General features: G+C 36.1%; 1 protein-coding gene and 1 long non-coding RNA gene across 2 annotated transcripts; both read right to left on the reverse strand.

The window, feature by feature from the left end:
* Positions 1-246: 246 nt before the first annotated feature.
* LOC120073735 lies at positions 247-5,745 on the reverse strand. The gene is made up of 2 exons (XR_005480785.1): positions 5,005-5,745; positions 247-403 (listed from the first exon to the last, which is right to left on the reverse strand). It is a non-coding gene; the product is annotated as an uncharacterized LOC120073735 (long non-coding RNA).
* Positions 5,746-12,574: 6,829 nt separating this feature from the next.
* Positions 12,575-14,128, reverse strand: LOC120073734 (zinc finger A20 and AN1 domain-containing stress-associated protein 4). Its single transcript, XM_039026550.1, has 2 exons — positions 13,953-14,128; positions 12,575-13,530 (listed from the first exon to the last, which is right to left on the reverse strand). Exon 2 carries the CDS (start codon positions 13,462-13,464, stop codon positions 12,928-12,930), a length of 537 nt encoding a protein of 178 aa, XP_038882478.1. The 5' UTR covers positions 13,465-13,530; positions 13,953-14,128; the 3' UTR covers positions 12,575-12,927.
* Positions 14,129-17,148: the final 3,020 nt, after the last annotated feature.

Genomic DNA, 17,148 nt, shown 5'->3' on the forward strand with positions numbered 1-17,148 from the left:
AGCTTGGGACAAAGGAGACAGTCTCAACAAAAAGGATCAAAACACTGTCACCACATAGCCTCACCCCAGAAGCGAACGTATGGTTTTACTTCATCAAAAGAAATGTCACACCCTCTCCCAAGCCTGCCTTCTAAGCTCGAGGGGAGGTGCGACGGACCAAAGATACCACTCTTTTGTGATACATACTGCCCGTCTGAACCTCTGTACTCTCATAAAACTTTAAGCCAAGGATATAAACAACAACTGTTTGACTAAACTTATTTTATTATAAATAGTATAACGTTTATATAACTCCCATACTTAATTACAAAGTTTACAACAACAACTCTAAAATTGAAAGTGTGACTATGGTGTGGTGGATCTTGACCTTAGCAACACCCTGGAACTCCTCACCTTTCGCTACCTGGGAAGAAAAACATGAAAGAAAAGAATGAGATTCAAGAAGCTCAGTGAATGGTAAGCAACTTCTAGAGTCTATTTCAACTCATAAATATACAAGCATATCACAAATACGAGGTTAATACTCAAACCTAAATCTTGAATGAGTCTGTTCTACTTATGCACATGGTAGATAGTTAAACTGGTACTAGACATACAAGTCTATTTTCAACTCTACCTACACACATAGTAGATAGTTAAACTGTTACTAATCATAAACGCATACTCTCCTATGCTCCCTATATGCACATAGATCCCTGTTTATGGGCTCAGAAACTAGGCCTATCGATCCTTTGACCATCCCATATGAGGTTCCTCCCATAGGCTCAGGAACTAAACCTCTTGGTCCCCTGACCATCCCGTGAGGTTCTACTCCGGATTCAATAACTAGGTTTATTGACACCCTGACCATCCCAATCACATATTCTCATTCTCATCCTAATTACTCATTCACAACATAAGCATATACATATACTCTAAAAGATATGCTTAAGACTTACAGGAAATTACCACTCACCTTGGTAGGGTAGGAATGTTTCTCTCTAGAAGTTCCTTGGTTTCCTCAGACTCCCTTTTAAACCCTAAAGTCCATATTCAACTTCAAGCTTAGATTACTCATAGTTCCAGATCTTATTTTGAGAGATGTCCTTCTACAAACATGTTAAAGAATGTCTCAAGAAGTTTACCTTAAAATCTCAGCTCAGAACTTCTCATGGTTTGGCCGGAATCCTCACTCTCCAACCTGATTCCTTGGAGCTTCTTCTTTGGCAGGCCTACCTTGAAAACTAGACTCTCAGAGATTTCAAGTGGCTGATGTTACTTCAAGACCTCACTGTCCGATAGCATCTCCTCCTCTTGAAACCACTTGATCAACGTATAGCTTCTTCTGAATCTACTCTCAAACACTCTTCCTAATATACTTTGAAAAGAATTTGTGTTATGAACAGAAGAGAAGACTTGTGGTCGCATTTATAGGCTTTAGGAATTGATCCTCATCATCTCACAAAGTCCCCAATGCATGAAACCTCCTTTTTTAGAAACTTTTGGAGTGTCTGTACAAAGCTTTGCCACCACCTACTCCCATGCCACTCACCTACGTCCATGCCACTCACCTACTTGCATGAAGTTTGAGTTGTCTTCCTCATGCATAAGACTTCTTTGCATGAAACTCTATTTGTCCACCTCCTACTAACTCAAGGTCAACCTCTTCTCGGTTTAGCCAATTGTCTGGGTGAATCCATTAGCCTTGTGTACCGCAAGCCTCAGCAACGCATAAACATATCGTCTAGTTCATTGTGTAGCTCTTGCACTCATCGCATAGCTTATCACCTAGTAATCTCTCATTGTAGCTCATCATCCAAGCCCCTCGCTGTCGCTCATCATCCGGCCCTCTCGCTGTCGCTCATTATCTAGTGTCTCCACCTATCGCATAGTGCATATGCCCCATCGCATAGCTCCATCATCTTGTGATCTCTCGTTGTCGCTTATCACCTAATGATCTCGTTGTCGCTCATCGTGTATCTCTCATTATCGCTCATCGTGTAGCACTGACCTTATCGTCTAACGCACCCGCTTATCCTGTAGTTCTTACGCTTATTATGTAGTGCCATCGTCTAGTGCTTCGTCTATCGTTTAGTGCTCACGCTTATCGTGTAGCGCCATCGTCTAGCGCTTCGCCTATCGTCTAGTTCTCACGCTTATCATGTAGCACCATCGTCCATTTTGGAGTTGAATATATACTTAAGAGCCTCATGCTTGAGCTGTTCAGACGGTTGTCCAAACATCCCTGTAGGGACTCCATGATCTCACGCGCTAAGACCATGGGCTCATGCTTCTTGGCTAAGACGTCATTAAGACTTGCCAAGATATAGGTTTGGGCCTTCTCATTTGCTCATGTTCATTTCTCGTATGCTTCTCGAACATTTCGAGCAGTATTCGGAGCTAGAATAAGAGGACAGGCCTCCGTAAGGGCAAATATGAGATCCTCAATGATTAGTATTGTCATGATCATGAGTTTCGATGTCGAAAAATTATCGCCAGTTAATTTTTCGATGCTAACCAAAGCAATTGCGGCTATGGTCATTTTTCAAAACTTGTTGCTGAAAAATGAACAAAACTTTTAATAGATTTTTCTAAACCACATTTTACCCAATTAATTTTGCAAAACAGTTTCAAGTACCCTAAATGTAAGACTTCTATTTTGCAATAATGTCCCAGCGAGGCAGGAGAAACGTCACTGGTGGGGTGATCAGATGCCCCTTTACTGGGATGAGACATTCTCAACCATTAGGCATAACTAACTCTTGGAACTGAACCTAACAGCCACCATTTATTTGGTCCAGAACTATTAACTTTTAACTATTCCACGTAAGTATGACCTTTCGCTTTCGGTGCCAGAGTCCTTCCCTAATAAGCCCACATAGGGAAGAAGCAGATTAGGACAAGAGACTAAGTAACTTTATCCTCTTACAGAAGATCAAATAAAGAAACGCGCAAAACTGTCATCCTATAGGGGGACACTCCCAAGGTGCTTCGAGGTGATGCACAGTAACTTTATTCAATCCAACGAGGGAGACCGTGGGATATGTTGTCGCACTTCCTGCTCCCACTTACTATGAACACTCTCTCCATCCACCTTGATATTGACCTACCCAAACACCATCCTTTAGGGCACACTCCCAAGGTGCCATAAGGCCAAAGGTAAATCTCACGGTATGGACTATATAGAAGAAACGTGAAAGGTTTAAATGATGCATCATATGCCCCAAGTACCTCCCACTGAATGTTCTACCTAGGGGTTCATTAACCTAGACAATCCGGCTACTGATTTTAGTCTAAGTCATTTCTTTAAGTCGCTTATAAACAACTTTTGTCTATGAAATAAACAAGTTCAAGTATTCACATTTAAACACTTTAATGGACTGTTCTTAACTTGCATGCATGCACCAAATCTATCTAATTCACCTTTCCACGTAGGTTCCCAGGTAGGGGTGTTATGTTTCCGTCAACTTAAATACCCCAGCCTAGACAGAACCCTCCTTAGACAAAAGGTTCCTTATAGATAGATTTGCTACACTTTAACCTTTTATTAGTCAATTTAATACTATTAAATTGATTAAAAGATTGAAGTCTAAGAGTTGTTAATCATATTAGAACCGTGATCTTAGGTCTATGCTATCCAAGTTTTAAACATTTTAAAGCCATGAATTAAACTTAAGTGAGCATGCATGTATTTCTTATTGCTTTTAGTTCGAATTTCTCTTTAACCATTAAAAAAAAACAATTAAAACACATTGTGCATAACTAGGTGTTTATAACGCTTATAAAGAAACCTAAGTGTCATGCTTCATACAATGTTCGGTCATTACTATACATAACTTTTATATACGTGTAATAATCAAGCAAACATACTTTCCATACACCCTTATACTATAACAATTATAATATAAAGATGATGCATGTCAATGCTTTTTATGGATGCATAAATATAACTCTTATATTATATGATGCATGAGCATGCTCTTACATAATTAAATCATGCTTCTATAAATTATAACATTTACAATAAAGAGATGATGCATGACCAATGCATAACCTAAGGTGGGATTTACTATATGTGCATACCATACGACATATAAATAACCATACATCTCATGTACTAAACCAAAGATTAATGGATCAGGATGAACCTTTACAAAAATTGGAATGAAATAACTCTATCTATTACATTTCCTATCGAGCAAACCAGTTCACAGGGGAATCGGGTCTTGAACCGCCAGTTGAAACTCCATCGTTTAGTAAACGCCGCAGGTAAATGATCGCTTAATGCACACTAAATGATAGCACGAAAAACTAAACGATCGCTTAGATGACAACGAGGCTGCAAAGCCTGATCATCTAGGTGATCACTTAACGCGGCGAAAGGTAAACGATTTACCATGCGATACTCCGCGATCATTTAATCAGTTACCAAGCGATGAAGCTTGTTGGGTTAAACGATCGTCTAGTTCACGCGCGCATTAAACTACACCCGAGCATCTGATACTTAGCGATCTCTTACCTCATCGTTTACACGACCCGATCAACTCTCGATCGTCTTATTTCTCGAAGAACAGCAACCCTTGCTCCGAACTTCTTCACGAATGACTCAAGACTCAAACTAACTTTGAATTATAGACTCGATAACAATTAACTATGCCCGAAAACACAGGGGCCTTTACAATTAATCGAAAACACAAAAGAATTAATCAAACAGAGGTTTCATCCTAGAAAACTCCATTAATCCACACATCCACAAATAATTTAATAATTAAACAAAAAGTAGATATGCACCCACCACGAATGTATATGCAATTCTTTGCATCAATGAAATTGGAATATCAGCAACTTGGCTCTGATACTAATTGAAAGAACTCATGAACAAGAGTATCCATGAGCGCATGCAGATCTTTCTGATTTCATTGTGACCGAATTACCATACATACATTCTAACAAATAGATATGCATTGTAACACTAATTACAGGCATGCTTTAACAAATAAAATACAAAAGACTGAGTAAACATACCAGTTGAAGACAATCTTCACTAGAACTCAGTCCAGTGGAAGCAACTCCTCTATGCTCTTTATCGCCTAGCAAGCAGTCACTTAACAGTACCACGGTCGTTTACACGAACGGCAATGTACGAACCAACAGCAACTGGGGACGACACCACCACCCAAAGTCCTTGGTATTCTCGGAGTGAGAATTCAAATGGTGGAATTTGATAGAATTGGTAGAGGGAGGAGGAAAAGACGATCGTATAGTACAAACAAGCAAGTGGGAGATAGTAGATGCCTATCGTATAGTCGGGTGCTTGTCGTTTAGGAAAAGATACACAATCATCTAGGTTTTACTAAGCGATCGTCTAGCAAATAATAAGCGATCGTTTAGGTCTGCTCGGCATGCTAAGCGATTGTTTAGAAAAAGTAACCGATCATTTAGAAATCACGTGCGATCGTTTAGTGCACGGGTGTGCAATTGTTTAGAACGATGGGCGCTATCATACAGGCTCTCAACGTTAAGCGATCGTATGGATTCATACCATGAGCGAATTTCTGCGTCTCTTACAAAATGAAACCAATTTTCATTTTATTCTTCAATTACAATAACCGAATTCAATTTGTCCACTTTCGCACGATTCCAGAGAAATTCTCGAACAATTATCTTATAACCGCCTATTTAATTAAATAATGAATATAATCATATTATATTCTTAACTTATAGTTTGATATCATATATCTACTATAGTAATTTCTCCTCTACTTGATATAAATCATATTTATATCTATTTTCCTCCAAAATAATGTATCTCATACATTTAGTCAATTATATCATATATAATTAACCAGTTCAATTATATCATATATAATCGAACTGCCTCTTGTCAATTTGAACATTTCAAACTGACCCAAAAACTGATTCTCAACTTTATCCAAGCTACCAAGGGGACCTTATGAACCTATGGCTCGAAGCTCCAACGGTACGTGAATAGCTGACTAAACTCTTTAGCCACGAGATCCACCATTCGTTAACTGTCAGACATTCCACTAAAGACCAATGGCTGAACTTTTCTTACCACAGATATATTTTTGTGTCCATCGGATATAACTAATCATGAGTACAATGACCCTTCACAGATGCTCGTAAGTACAACTGGGCCAATTTATCGTTTTGCCCCTATAGTTTCATCTCAGTTCTTAAGTACCATTGATTCCTCCAATGAATAATACATCATAGTCCAACTATGTGTAAACACCTCTCGAGCCAAGAGAATGTATGTGGTGCCACATTGTTCAAGCCCTGGAATCAGCCCTTAAGGAAGTTATCTATCTACTTGCCCCTGCTTTGGAGAAGAAGTGAATTCCATCTTGTGTAGCTGAGTTCCCAGCTACCAAATCAGACGAACCCCCAAAGTGGTAGGTTTGAGTTGGCGACATGGATACTCACACCCGTACAAATCAAAGAACCGCCCTCAATGGTAGGAGTTCTCAACTCACTCAGGATTGAGGTCATATTACCTATGATCATCCTAGTGAAGTGAAGTCTCTGTCATGAACGGTGTTATATAACGAGATGTTAACACTTTGTGGTCAGGTCTTATACAAACTCTTTGTATAGGACACCACCGCTCGCCTGTCCCCTACACGAATGATCAGGATCAGACCATCTGTGACAAATCACAACACTTGTGACCATTCCACAAAGCGAGCCGCATCCGTACTGTTTTTAGGATAAGGTTTCCCTTCTTTATCCATATATTACAGACCATTTTGGTTATCACTTAAGACATGATCCACTTGTATGTCACCACATACATGTTTAAGTTACATCTAGATAACTAGGGATTTTAGGTTTATTGATTTGTGGTAAAGCAAATAAAACATTCAACTGAGCAAAATCAAGAAGTGAAGTAAAATATCATATATTATACATCACAAGCGTTCGCACAAACTATTTACAAACTACAAGACACAAGACTTTAGGGCATCAACCATAACACCTCATGCGTTAATGTTTCCTAACGTCAAACGCATGGTTTCTTTTGACTTCACACTTAGCCAAATTTTTACTAGTTAAGCCTCAACTTAAAGTTACTCAAAGAAAAATCTATTCAACACTTAGATTTTTCCTTTTCTTCAACATATGATTTAACTTATACTTAGTTAATTCCCTTAATTACCTACTTATGTAGAAAAATTGAAATCCGGGTTTCACAAGAAACCTACTCCCCACCACGCATGACATCTCCATCTCTAGGGATCGAGTCATGGCGATCTACTACATCATGCGATGTATCACTATTGATGTTGTATGCATCATTACAGTCCAAATTAGGGCCATATTCTATAAGCCAAGGGGACAGCTGTTCTTTCCCTTCTTAGTGACCAAGCTCAGTGCAACTCGGGGAATGTTTGAAGAAACTGAAGAAATACTTGTGTGAGGAATCATCACAAATAATATTCTCCATAGGCTGTTGAAGGACTCACCACTTTAGCATAAGGCGATCAAGCAAGAAAATCCTAAGAAGCAACCTTCTCAGTATCAAAAGGTGCCCCTTCACAAGTCACAACTGTCACAGCCTAAAAGAAGAAGGCTGACAAAGAAGTTTGCCGAGACCACAGAGCCAAACAACCCATCGTCCTCACCTGTAGAAGAAATAGTTGTGATTGAGTCACCAAGGATTGAAGAGAATAGGCGGTCACCATCCCTCCACCTTGAGCCTGAAAAAAGAGAAGAAATTGAAGAAAGATCCCTTCTATCGCAGCATAGACGACAAACTCCATCGCCCACTCGTGACTCTGAGGTTGTGATCATCTCATCGCCTCAAAAGTGGTTAAGAAACGAGTTGCCTAGCCTCAATATTTACCTAAATGAGTACCCTTCTATCCTCACTGAGATCTTTTCTATCCCCAACTACCCTTTGAGCCAAGGAAAAACACACCTCCTCCACCACCTGAAAGAACCAAGGGTAAAGCTCTAATTTCTAAGGAGTAACATCTTCTAGGCATCCATTTCTCAACATTTTCTACTGATGACTCAAGCCTTCTTCCTCCTATTTTTCACTAAGGGGAAGGATCAGGCGTTGGTGGGGCTAGCAAGCGTCCACCACCTACCGAAGAGTGAACTCAGCACAATGTTCCTCAAATGTCTGAAAATGAGCACAAAGACTTCGATGAGTTGTACAAATTCTTGCACGATGATGTCCGAGAGCCACTCCTAGGAGGCCTTGATGAGGTAACGTGCCAACAAGCCACAATTATGTGACAGCACCAAGAGCTCACAAAACGAGAACGCGAGCTCTGAGAATTTGTTTAGCATCAAATTCGGCAAGTTCACTGCCAACAGATTCTGATGGGAAACTTCATCCGGCATCAGACGCAGTGATTGCAACATGAGAAATTCTGTTTCACCTTGCAATACATCCAAGAAGTACTTGCTTAACTGCTCACTAGCCCCACTATCCCGTTGCATCTTCAACAACCACTACACTTCCCAGAAGAAGAAGTCTTTCTTCCCCTACCTAATAATAGTAACAATGCGGGAGGAAACTAAATTTGTGGTGTTTTTGTAGAATTTTTTTTAATATTTTCATTCAATGTTTTGTACTCTTAAATCGTTTTATATACTAGTCGAATTGAATGAATTGACAAATTGCTCATTAACCGCATGTCTTTTCTTTGCATTTGTCCCTTGTTTATGTATACTGATTTCTTGATATTTCTCCTTGCTTTGATATGTTTTTCCAATAACGTCAATGATGATACTTGTGCTAGCTAATACTTGATTTGTTATGATAAGTATTTAGTACTTAGCCTTAAAATGTTGCCTTAGGAAACATTTCTTGCAATTAGTATGCGTGCAAGCTTTATCTCAACCTCTTTTGCAAAATATTTCAAAAGCAACTACATAATTCAATTTCAGCAATGAGTACCTTGTTGCCTTCTAAATTTGGGGGTGGGAGAGGTTTGAGCTAAATATTTAAAAAAAAAAAAAATTGAAATCTCCTTATATTTCATACAAAAATGGGGTTGAGATTGAAACCTGCTCGTAGTTGGATGTCAGGATGACACCCGTGGGGTAAGCCAAAACGAAGGTTGGAATCATGATCAACACAGAAAAGGTCGCAACTCCACTGTCTATATTAAAAAGAAATTTGCAAAGGCATGAGTTAAGTCTGAGAAGGGAACCTTGCTCGTAGTTGGATGTCTGCATGACACCCATGAAGGCAAGTCAAAACGAAGGTGAGATGCCTGGATCAACACATAAAGAAAAAGAAAAAAAAAGATAAAATATCAAGGAGAAATTTTTGTCAACTTTAAACTATAAGGCCATATTTGGAAAATAAATATTAGATAGTCTTGGAAATGAGTAAGGGTTAAAGAATAAGCTTGCCACATCTAATGTCTAGAAATATTTCCATAGGTACAAAAATAAAGCGAAGAAAAAACGTGAATCTAATAAATCTTGAATTAGAAAGAGCTTTGAGAGGTCTAGCTGATGCGTCAGACGAGTTGAGATATATATTGAGACTTTAAGTACATATTTGAGGACAAGAATTGTTTTAAATTTGGGGGTGTGATAACTTATAGGAATACAAGTTATTCTGGATTTTTTTTTTTCGAAAACAATTAAGAAAAATAAAAGGAAAATGCATTAGCTTGACAAAGAATCCACACGAATAATTATACTTTGCAATCATGAGATTACAAAACTAGTAATCCTTGAAAAAGTATGAAATATGTCACTTTTGGACACAGGATGAATGAAAAAGAAAATGAAACAAGCTGTAATCGAAAACGCATCAGTTCAACACCAACTTTGCAACACATAGTACCACGCGATGAAGAAAAACACGACAAACAGAAAACGACAAATGTGTGGGCGATGGAAGTCAAGTTAACGAAACAAGTTGGTGGCCAATGTGATAGGTTCATTGCATAGCCAGTGGATCTCTGACGCATAGCAAGCGACACACAAGGCATGGAATTTAATATGAGGCGTCAGACCATTATTAGAAAGAGGCGATGACCACTTTTTGACGCCTATAAATAACCCATTCAAGAAATCGAAAACAACTTCATCTCAATTTGAGAGAGGGGAAGTTCTGTCAAAACTCCATCCTAACCCTCCATAACTCCCATTTCTCCAAGCTTTTCTTGTGAGAATTTTGAGTGAGAGCTCGATAATTGTTCAATAAAGAAGAGGGAGTTCCTCCAGATCATTGCAGTCAGCATAAAACAGCCACCGCTAAGGGAGCAAGAGATTATCACTTATGGCTTGATTTCTTCACTTCCCTTTTATTTCTTGCCTCTTTTGTTCCTTCATATTTATGTTAAGTATAGTGATTTAAGAACACTATTCTTAATATGAATGCAATTCCTTCCATATAGTAGCTAACATTTTTTCACTTAGTCATGCATAAGTAGGCATTCATCTTGTTCTAACGTGTGCTTATTAAGTTGCTAAAACTAGATCGAGATATTGATGTAAGTATAAAACAATCAACGCCTTGAGAAAAGGACGCAGAAATGGAACCTGCTTAATAAGGAAAGAAGTAACTTTAGAGATAAAAATAGTCTTTCGCAATCAAAACTTACTGCATGCATCCTAGAAATATGGTAGTGTGGCATAAAAAATCGAGAGGTGAAATTCATTAGTTATGAGTTTCTGACATGAAAGCATAACTTATACATTGCTTAGGAAAATGTTGATGAATCTTTTCTCAACCCTATTCATTTATTGTTACTTCATTCGCTCTCGCCGCACACTACTTTGTTTTGAATTGCAATTATCATTGCATCCATTTCATTTATCTCATTACCTAGATTAAATAGGATAGATGCATACATTTCCATCGCCTACTTTATAATCAAAACACTACATCAAGATCGAGCAAAATCTTATCGCACGTTTTAATCGCATGTCCCTAAGTTCAACACTCAGATGATATCGAGGTATACTCTAAATTAAGGAATATTCATAATAAAGAGTACAACATAAGGCATTTCATCACATCAATCTAAATGGCAACGGAATATTTCATGCACATGCACATTGTCAATTCCATTTACAAATCAATACTACCGATATTATTGTTTGATATTCATCCACATCGATACTAATCATTGGTTTCTATAAGGACATCGATGTTTGTTTCATATTATCCATTACGAACCGTATGCATACGCGATAATGAAAAAAGTGAGAGAGGCCAATTCTAAAGAGTCCACACAAAAAGAGGAATGAATCCCACCCAATAATCAATAGTAATACAACCGATCATACGCTCCTATCAGCTGTAATGGTACAGATTAATTCCAGAGGCTTCAATTACAACTTCGTAATGAAGTGGGTCCACATTTCTTTTATCTCCATAGATTGATTACGAGTCTAGGTCCTAAAGTCCAGTAACAATAATGGATAATAACTGTACTCCATGCAAAAGTCCACCTAGAATTTATTTTTGTGCACATTAAGTCAAATTTTAACTAAAGCTCATCTTAAAAGGGGAGAGAGTGAAGGGAGGAATAATTGAACAGCAAAAAGTAACAAGTTAACATGGTAAAAAAAACAATAAAGAAGCCAAAAAAAAAAAAAAAAAAACGAAAAACAAAACGAAAAAAACGAAAAAACGAAATAAAAATAAACAAACTTTGTTCCAAGGTAAAAAGGGGCGTTTCATCGCTACTCATGAATTTCAACGAGATTTTCCATTTAAAATGACCCAGTAAAACTGTTGAGAAAAAAGAAAAATACATTATTACCCAAAAAGAAATCAGACTAAAATATACTTAGGTATAAGATAGAAAAATGACTTCGAATGAAAATTGTGATTTAGTCACTTCTTTTTCAAGTACTTTATAATCAAAGGGAGTACAAAATAAGTTACCTGTATAACATTATATTAGTAAAAAAATAATACTTGGTGTATCTAATATAATGTTATATTAATTCCCATCTTTGTATATCTCTTTCCACTATTAGATAAAAAAAAATGTTAAAATATTCTAAAAAAGAAAAAAATAAAATAAAATTTATCACATATTTAATGGAATGTATTGTCGTTCGAGATGCACGAAGTATTTTTCAAGAGGAAGATCAAAGAGGTTTTCTTAGTTCCATCAAAGGGTGCCTAGGAACATAACAAGAAGATGAGTGTTACATTGCAATTCTACATTAGGGTGATGATGCATGCATATGATGTGGCATGCTAAACAACATTAAAGTGACACGTAGCATAATGATGACATCCCACAAACCCAATTATCCTCTTTTTTTTGGCCGACACATTTACAAGTGATATCGTGGACCAATTAAAACAAATCCATAGCAAAATTGACCTGGACAGAAGTGTGGCTATCGATCAACCAACCAACGCACATATTGTAAGACATAAAGGACTAAATACATTGCACACGCAGCCCCATTTGCCCCATAAGCCTAAGGATGAACATTGGTGAGCTATTACAAAAATTAACAATTTCCTAACGTTGATAAAACATTAAGCAAATTAAACATACCAATGTTCAAACAAGCTCAGCTCACAGAGTTTCTAATTTAGCATTAGTTTTGTGTTTCCAGTGATGAATATATGTATGAAGTTTTAGGAGTTCAATGGGTGGTTTTAGCAGAGAAAAAAGATGAACATGATTCAATGGAAGTAAAGATGATACTTTCAATTCTGAAATCAAAAGGGAAAAAATTGAAATTCTTTTTCTACAAGAAAACCCATCTTCCACACTTATTTTTATATTGTAGCGAGATAGAGAGAGATAGAGAGGGAGAGATAGAGAGAGAGAGTAGCATCATCATCGAGTGCGACGTTGAAGGGAGATCGAATGGCTGAGAGAGAGATTCGACGGCGGCGAAGATGATTGGATGATGAGCCACCGTGAAATTTGCTCTCAATCGTCACCATGGTAGAGTCATAAGGGCCTAAGGAATCGCTCAAATCCTTTCCAGTTTATCGGCTTTAACGACGGGGTTCGCTCGAGCGATCTCCTCTCTTCCGATTGACTTGAAATCGAAGGTGCAGCCGTGTTTCTCCGGGTACCTATGAGCCCCACAGAACGTGGTTCCGCATCTGCATCTGAACCCGGTCAAACCCACCTTCTTACGGCAAGATGAACAACGGTTCGAGTTCGGGTTCGGATTCAGATTAGAGTTTGGCTGGTTTGCGGCCTCAGATCTAACCGCCACAAGGGGAGGGATGGTCAGATCTGTGGTGGCGTCCGGCGGGGACAAGGCAACAACAGGGGAAACGGGGGGAGGATCGATTGGGGAAGAGGAGGGAGAAGGAGATGATGAGGCCGAGAGAGCAGCTTCGATGGTGGATTTGGTGGAGGCTTGTTCTTGTTCTTTAAGACGGAAATCTCTGTAACATTTGGAGCAGAGATCCATGGTAGCTGGGCTACCGAAGAAGCCGCAATTGTTGGCGCAGAGACGGTGGCCTTCAGGTGCTTGGCATCTGTGCTCTTCAGCCATGTCTTTCTTCTTCACAACCTCACGTTTTCGGATTTACAACGGATCGCGCAGTTTTGTTCTACAGATCTAAAAAGGCAAAACCCTAAAATTAGCAATCCAGAACAGAGAAAATCGAAATCCGTCGAAATCAAACATTCGTTTGCAGACGGAGATTACGATCGAATAATCAGGATCAGCAGAAAATAAGTAGATTAAGAAGATCGATGAACTTGGCTGTTTGGTTATCGAGAAAAATAGAAACAGACAGGGAAATGAATCAGATGATGAAGATTCTTAAAATCATCAACGCATAAGAATTAGACAACAACAAAACCATAGAAATCTCGTCTCTCTACACCCTAGAAACGAACAGATACACGGATTCAGCAAATTTAAAATTTACCTAAAATTGATAACATCATAACCCAAAACAAGACGTGGAAAACTAGAACAGAAACAAGACAAATGAGAAAAATAAAATGAAGATCAAAGTCCGAAGAAAACTGTACCTGAAGAATGAAGGGGATTGAGGGTTTTTTTTCCTTTTCAGAAACGGATTGGAGATTAAAAAAAAAAAGGAAGAAGAATCTTAAGAAAGAAGAATCTACCGAAGAGTTCAGAGATATAATAAAGAACGAGAAAATGAAATTAGGAGAGAGAGGGGAAGAAACAAGGAAACGGGACAAAATCAAAATAATTAGACATATTTTATTTTATTTTTTAAAGAAAAGAGAATAATAGTAAGAAATAAAAATCGGGAAAGCCAGGCTGGAAGCAGCCAAAATGGAAGTATAGCCAGCCCAATATAGCGCGACGATGACGAAACAAAGACCGCGGAATATCTTTACTAACTTTAATAAATTACAACTTTAGCCCCCAAAATATCCACCCCCATTCTTACGTTTCTTTTTCTTTTTTTTTTTTTTCAAATGGGAGCCCAATGGACAATGCTAATGCACCTATTAGCATCTTTAAGACGGAAGGTTCGACTTCTCATTGAACAACAAGAAAGTTTATGATGTTTTTAACCATAATTCTTGCATTAATGTCACTTCTATTGTGATAGGATCGGAAGTTCCTATCTTCGTATTCAATGTGTATATGGTTGAATTGAGGATGTTTTTTGGATCAACCAAAAAATTCAAATAGATTAGGTGGATAACCCAAAGAACCTAAATACAATCTCTAACACAATCCTTAAAATTCAAATTGGGTTGAGTTAGGTTATGGGATTATAATTTAATTTTTCTTTTTAATTAAAAATATGTAAATTTATATACAATACATGACTTATAATTAAAAACTCATAAAATTCAAATTTAAAATATCAAACATTTATGATATTTATTACAAATTTTAAATAAAGACAAATATTATGACAATTTTGAAGAAAATAATAATAATTTATAAATTAATCAATACAAAGTAATCAAATTTAAAATGAAGAAAAATCTCATAAAATTCAAATGCTAAATACCAATTATATCTAAGATATTTATTGCAAACTTCAAACTTCAAACAAATATTATAACAATTTTAAAATAAAAATATTAAACATTCACAAAGTAACCAAACTTTAAAATCATATATATATATATATATATATACATATACAAAGTAATCAAACTTTAAAATTCTAAATATCAAATATCTATACATCTATTTGAGCCGAGCTTGACCTCCAAGAGATTGACCACGTTTTCTTAAAACTCGTAAAAATAGTTTTTTCTCGATTCATATGAGGCGAGATTGACCACTAAGAATTAGTTAAAAGATCAACTTTTTTTTCTAACTTATCAATTATTTTTGGGCCTCAATACATCTCGTAGGATTATACATCAAGATTTTCTAATTTTTTTTTTTTTAATATAATCTTCTCAAATATTAAGTTAATGGAATCGACACTTTGAGTGTCTAAACCTAATGAGAGTAAACAAGAGAGAAAAAAGAGTTGATGGTTGGGTGTAGATGATTGTTTGTGTTTATAAATTAATTGTAAGTGTCAAGGGTATCTATACAACTTTTAAAAGTTCAAAGATATTTTTAAAATGAATATTAGTAGTTTTTATCCCTACATTAATCATAAAGATATTTAAAATTTAAGGGTATTAATGAAACTTTTAAAGTTTACAATATTTTTAAAAAATACATAAGTTAGAGACATTTGTTTTTATAATTTAGATTTTCTTTTTTAATCCTTAATCTTCATATATGATCTCGACCAAATCTAAAAAACTAAAAACATATATTGATGGCTAAATTACAATTTTAGACACCGATAACTTTCACATATGTAACTTTGAATTTTCAAATTTTCTATTTAGTATGTTCATGTATTTTTAAAATATGAAATATGTCTACCATCTTTAAATTTTATGTTTATATATTATTGACATATTTATTAACTATAAAATCTATTAGACATAAAATTGATTTTTATGTTTGATAATTCATCAAAATCTCATTTTATGTTCAATAGATTAGTCATTTTAAGAAAATGAAAATTAGGACAATAACTCCACTAGATATAGAACGGAATGTTTAATAATTATTGGATATAGAATTAAGTTTAAAGATGTATTGAACACAAAATTAGAAATCTATGTACAATCATTTTAAAGCTCAAAGACTCAATTAATACAAAGCTAAAAGCTTCCATATTAAAATTGGTAATCAAATCTATTTTGATACAATTTCTGTAAGTTATTCTAAGTTATATTACAAGTTTAGCCTAATAACTTACGTGTTTGTAAATTATATCTATTTGGTTTATGAATTTTCAAGAGTGTCAACTTTCATTATATCTACTATATCTTTTCAAAAGTTTAAATTTTTCACAAACAATTCTCATAACTTTCAATTGTGTGAATAATATATTTATGAATTTTAAAAAGATAAAAAATTAAAAAAAATAAATTTGTAATTTAACTCATTGTTTTTAATTTTAATGTCGATTGGGATATTGAAGACCCAAGAAATAGATTCCAAAATAAATATTTTTTTAAGGAAAGAAAGAAAGAAAGAAAAAGATTTTTTTTTCCAGCTATTTAAAAAAAGAATTGTGCATGAATGGGGGCGGAGAAGAGTAGATAAGTTCGAGGGAAAACTGATATTCCTTTGCTGCGTCAGCAGCTGCGCGGATGACAAGCAAATAGTAATATACATCATTTATGGATTGGGCGTTGCTCAACCCCTTACGTGTGTGGCATGCATTTGTGCATTTGGTTGGCCCAAAAAGGGGGAAAAAAATTAAATTATAACCCAAAAAATGTTTTACTACAGTTACATCATTAAAAAAAAAACTCTTTTATTCAACATTTGACATGTGTGTCACATAATATATTTATTTTTATGTTCTACAATTTTTAAATGAGATACTATCGTAGTACTAGAACTTTTGTTTAGACCTTTAATTTGAAAGAAGAGCACCTTACACGAGATATGACTTTACTGTAGAAAAATTTATAGTATTTCATAATATATATTATTTTAGTTATTAAGAGTTGCTTCAAGCAAGACCGAAAGCCCACAGGTGAACCTAAGTCCAAGAAAAACGGCGAGGTGACATGGGAAAACATTCATCCCAAAAAGAAAAGGACAAAGTTTTAAGTTTGGAGTTGATCAACCCAGGCGAATAATATAAATACAAAAATAAACGAGTCATGCTTGATTTATCGCCCTACAACCTTAAGGGGGTTTTTGGCT

The sequence above is a fragment of the Benincasa hispida genome, chromosome 3 (genome assembly GCF_009727055.1).
Source record: "Benincasa hispida cultivar B227 chromosome 3, ASM972705v1, whole genome shotgun sequence".
Classification (NCBI taxonomy): Eukaryota; Viridiplantae; Streptophyta; class Magnoliopsida; order Cucurbitales; family Cucurbitaceae; genus Benincasa; species Benincasa hispida.

Coding starts and splice junctions, on each gene's coding strand:
- LOC120073734 (XM_039026550.1), bottom strand. CDS start 13,464: ATGGCTGAAGAGCACAGATGCCAAGCACCTGAAGGCCACCGTCTCTGC.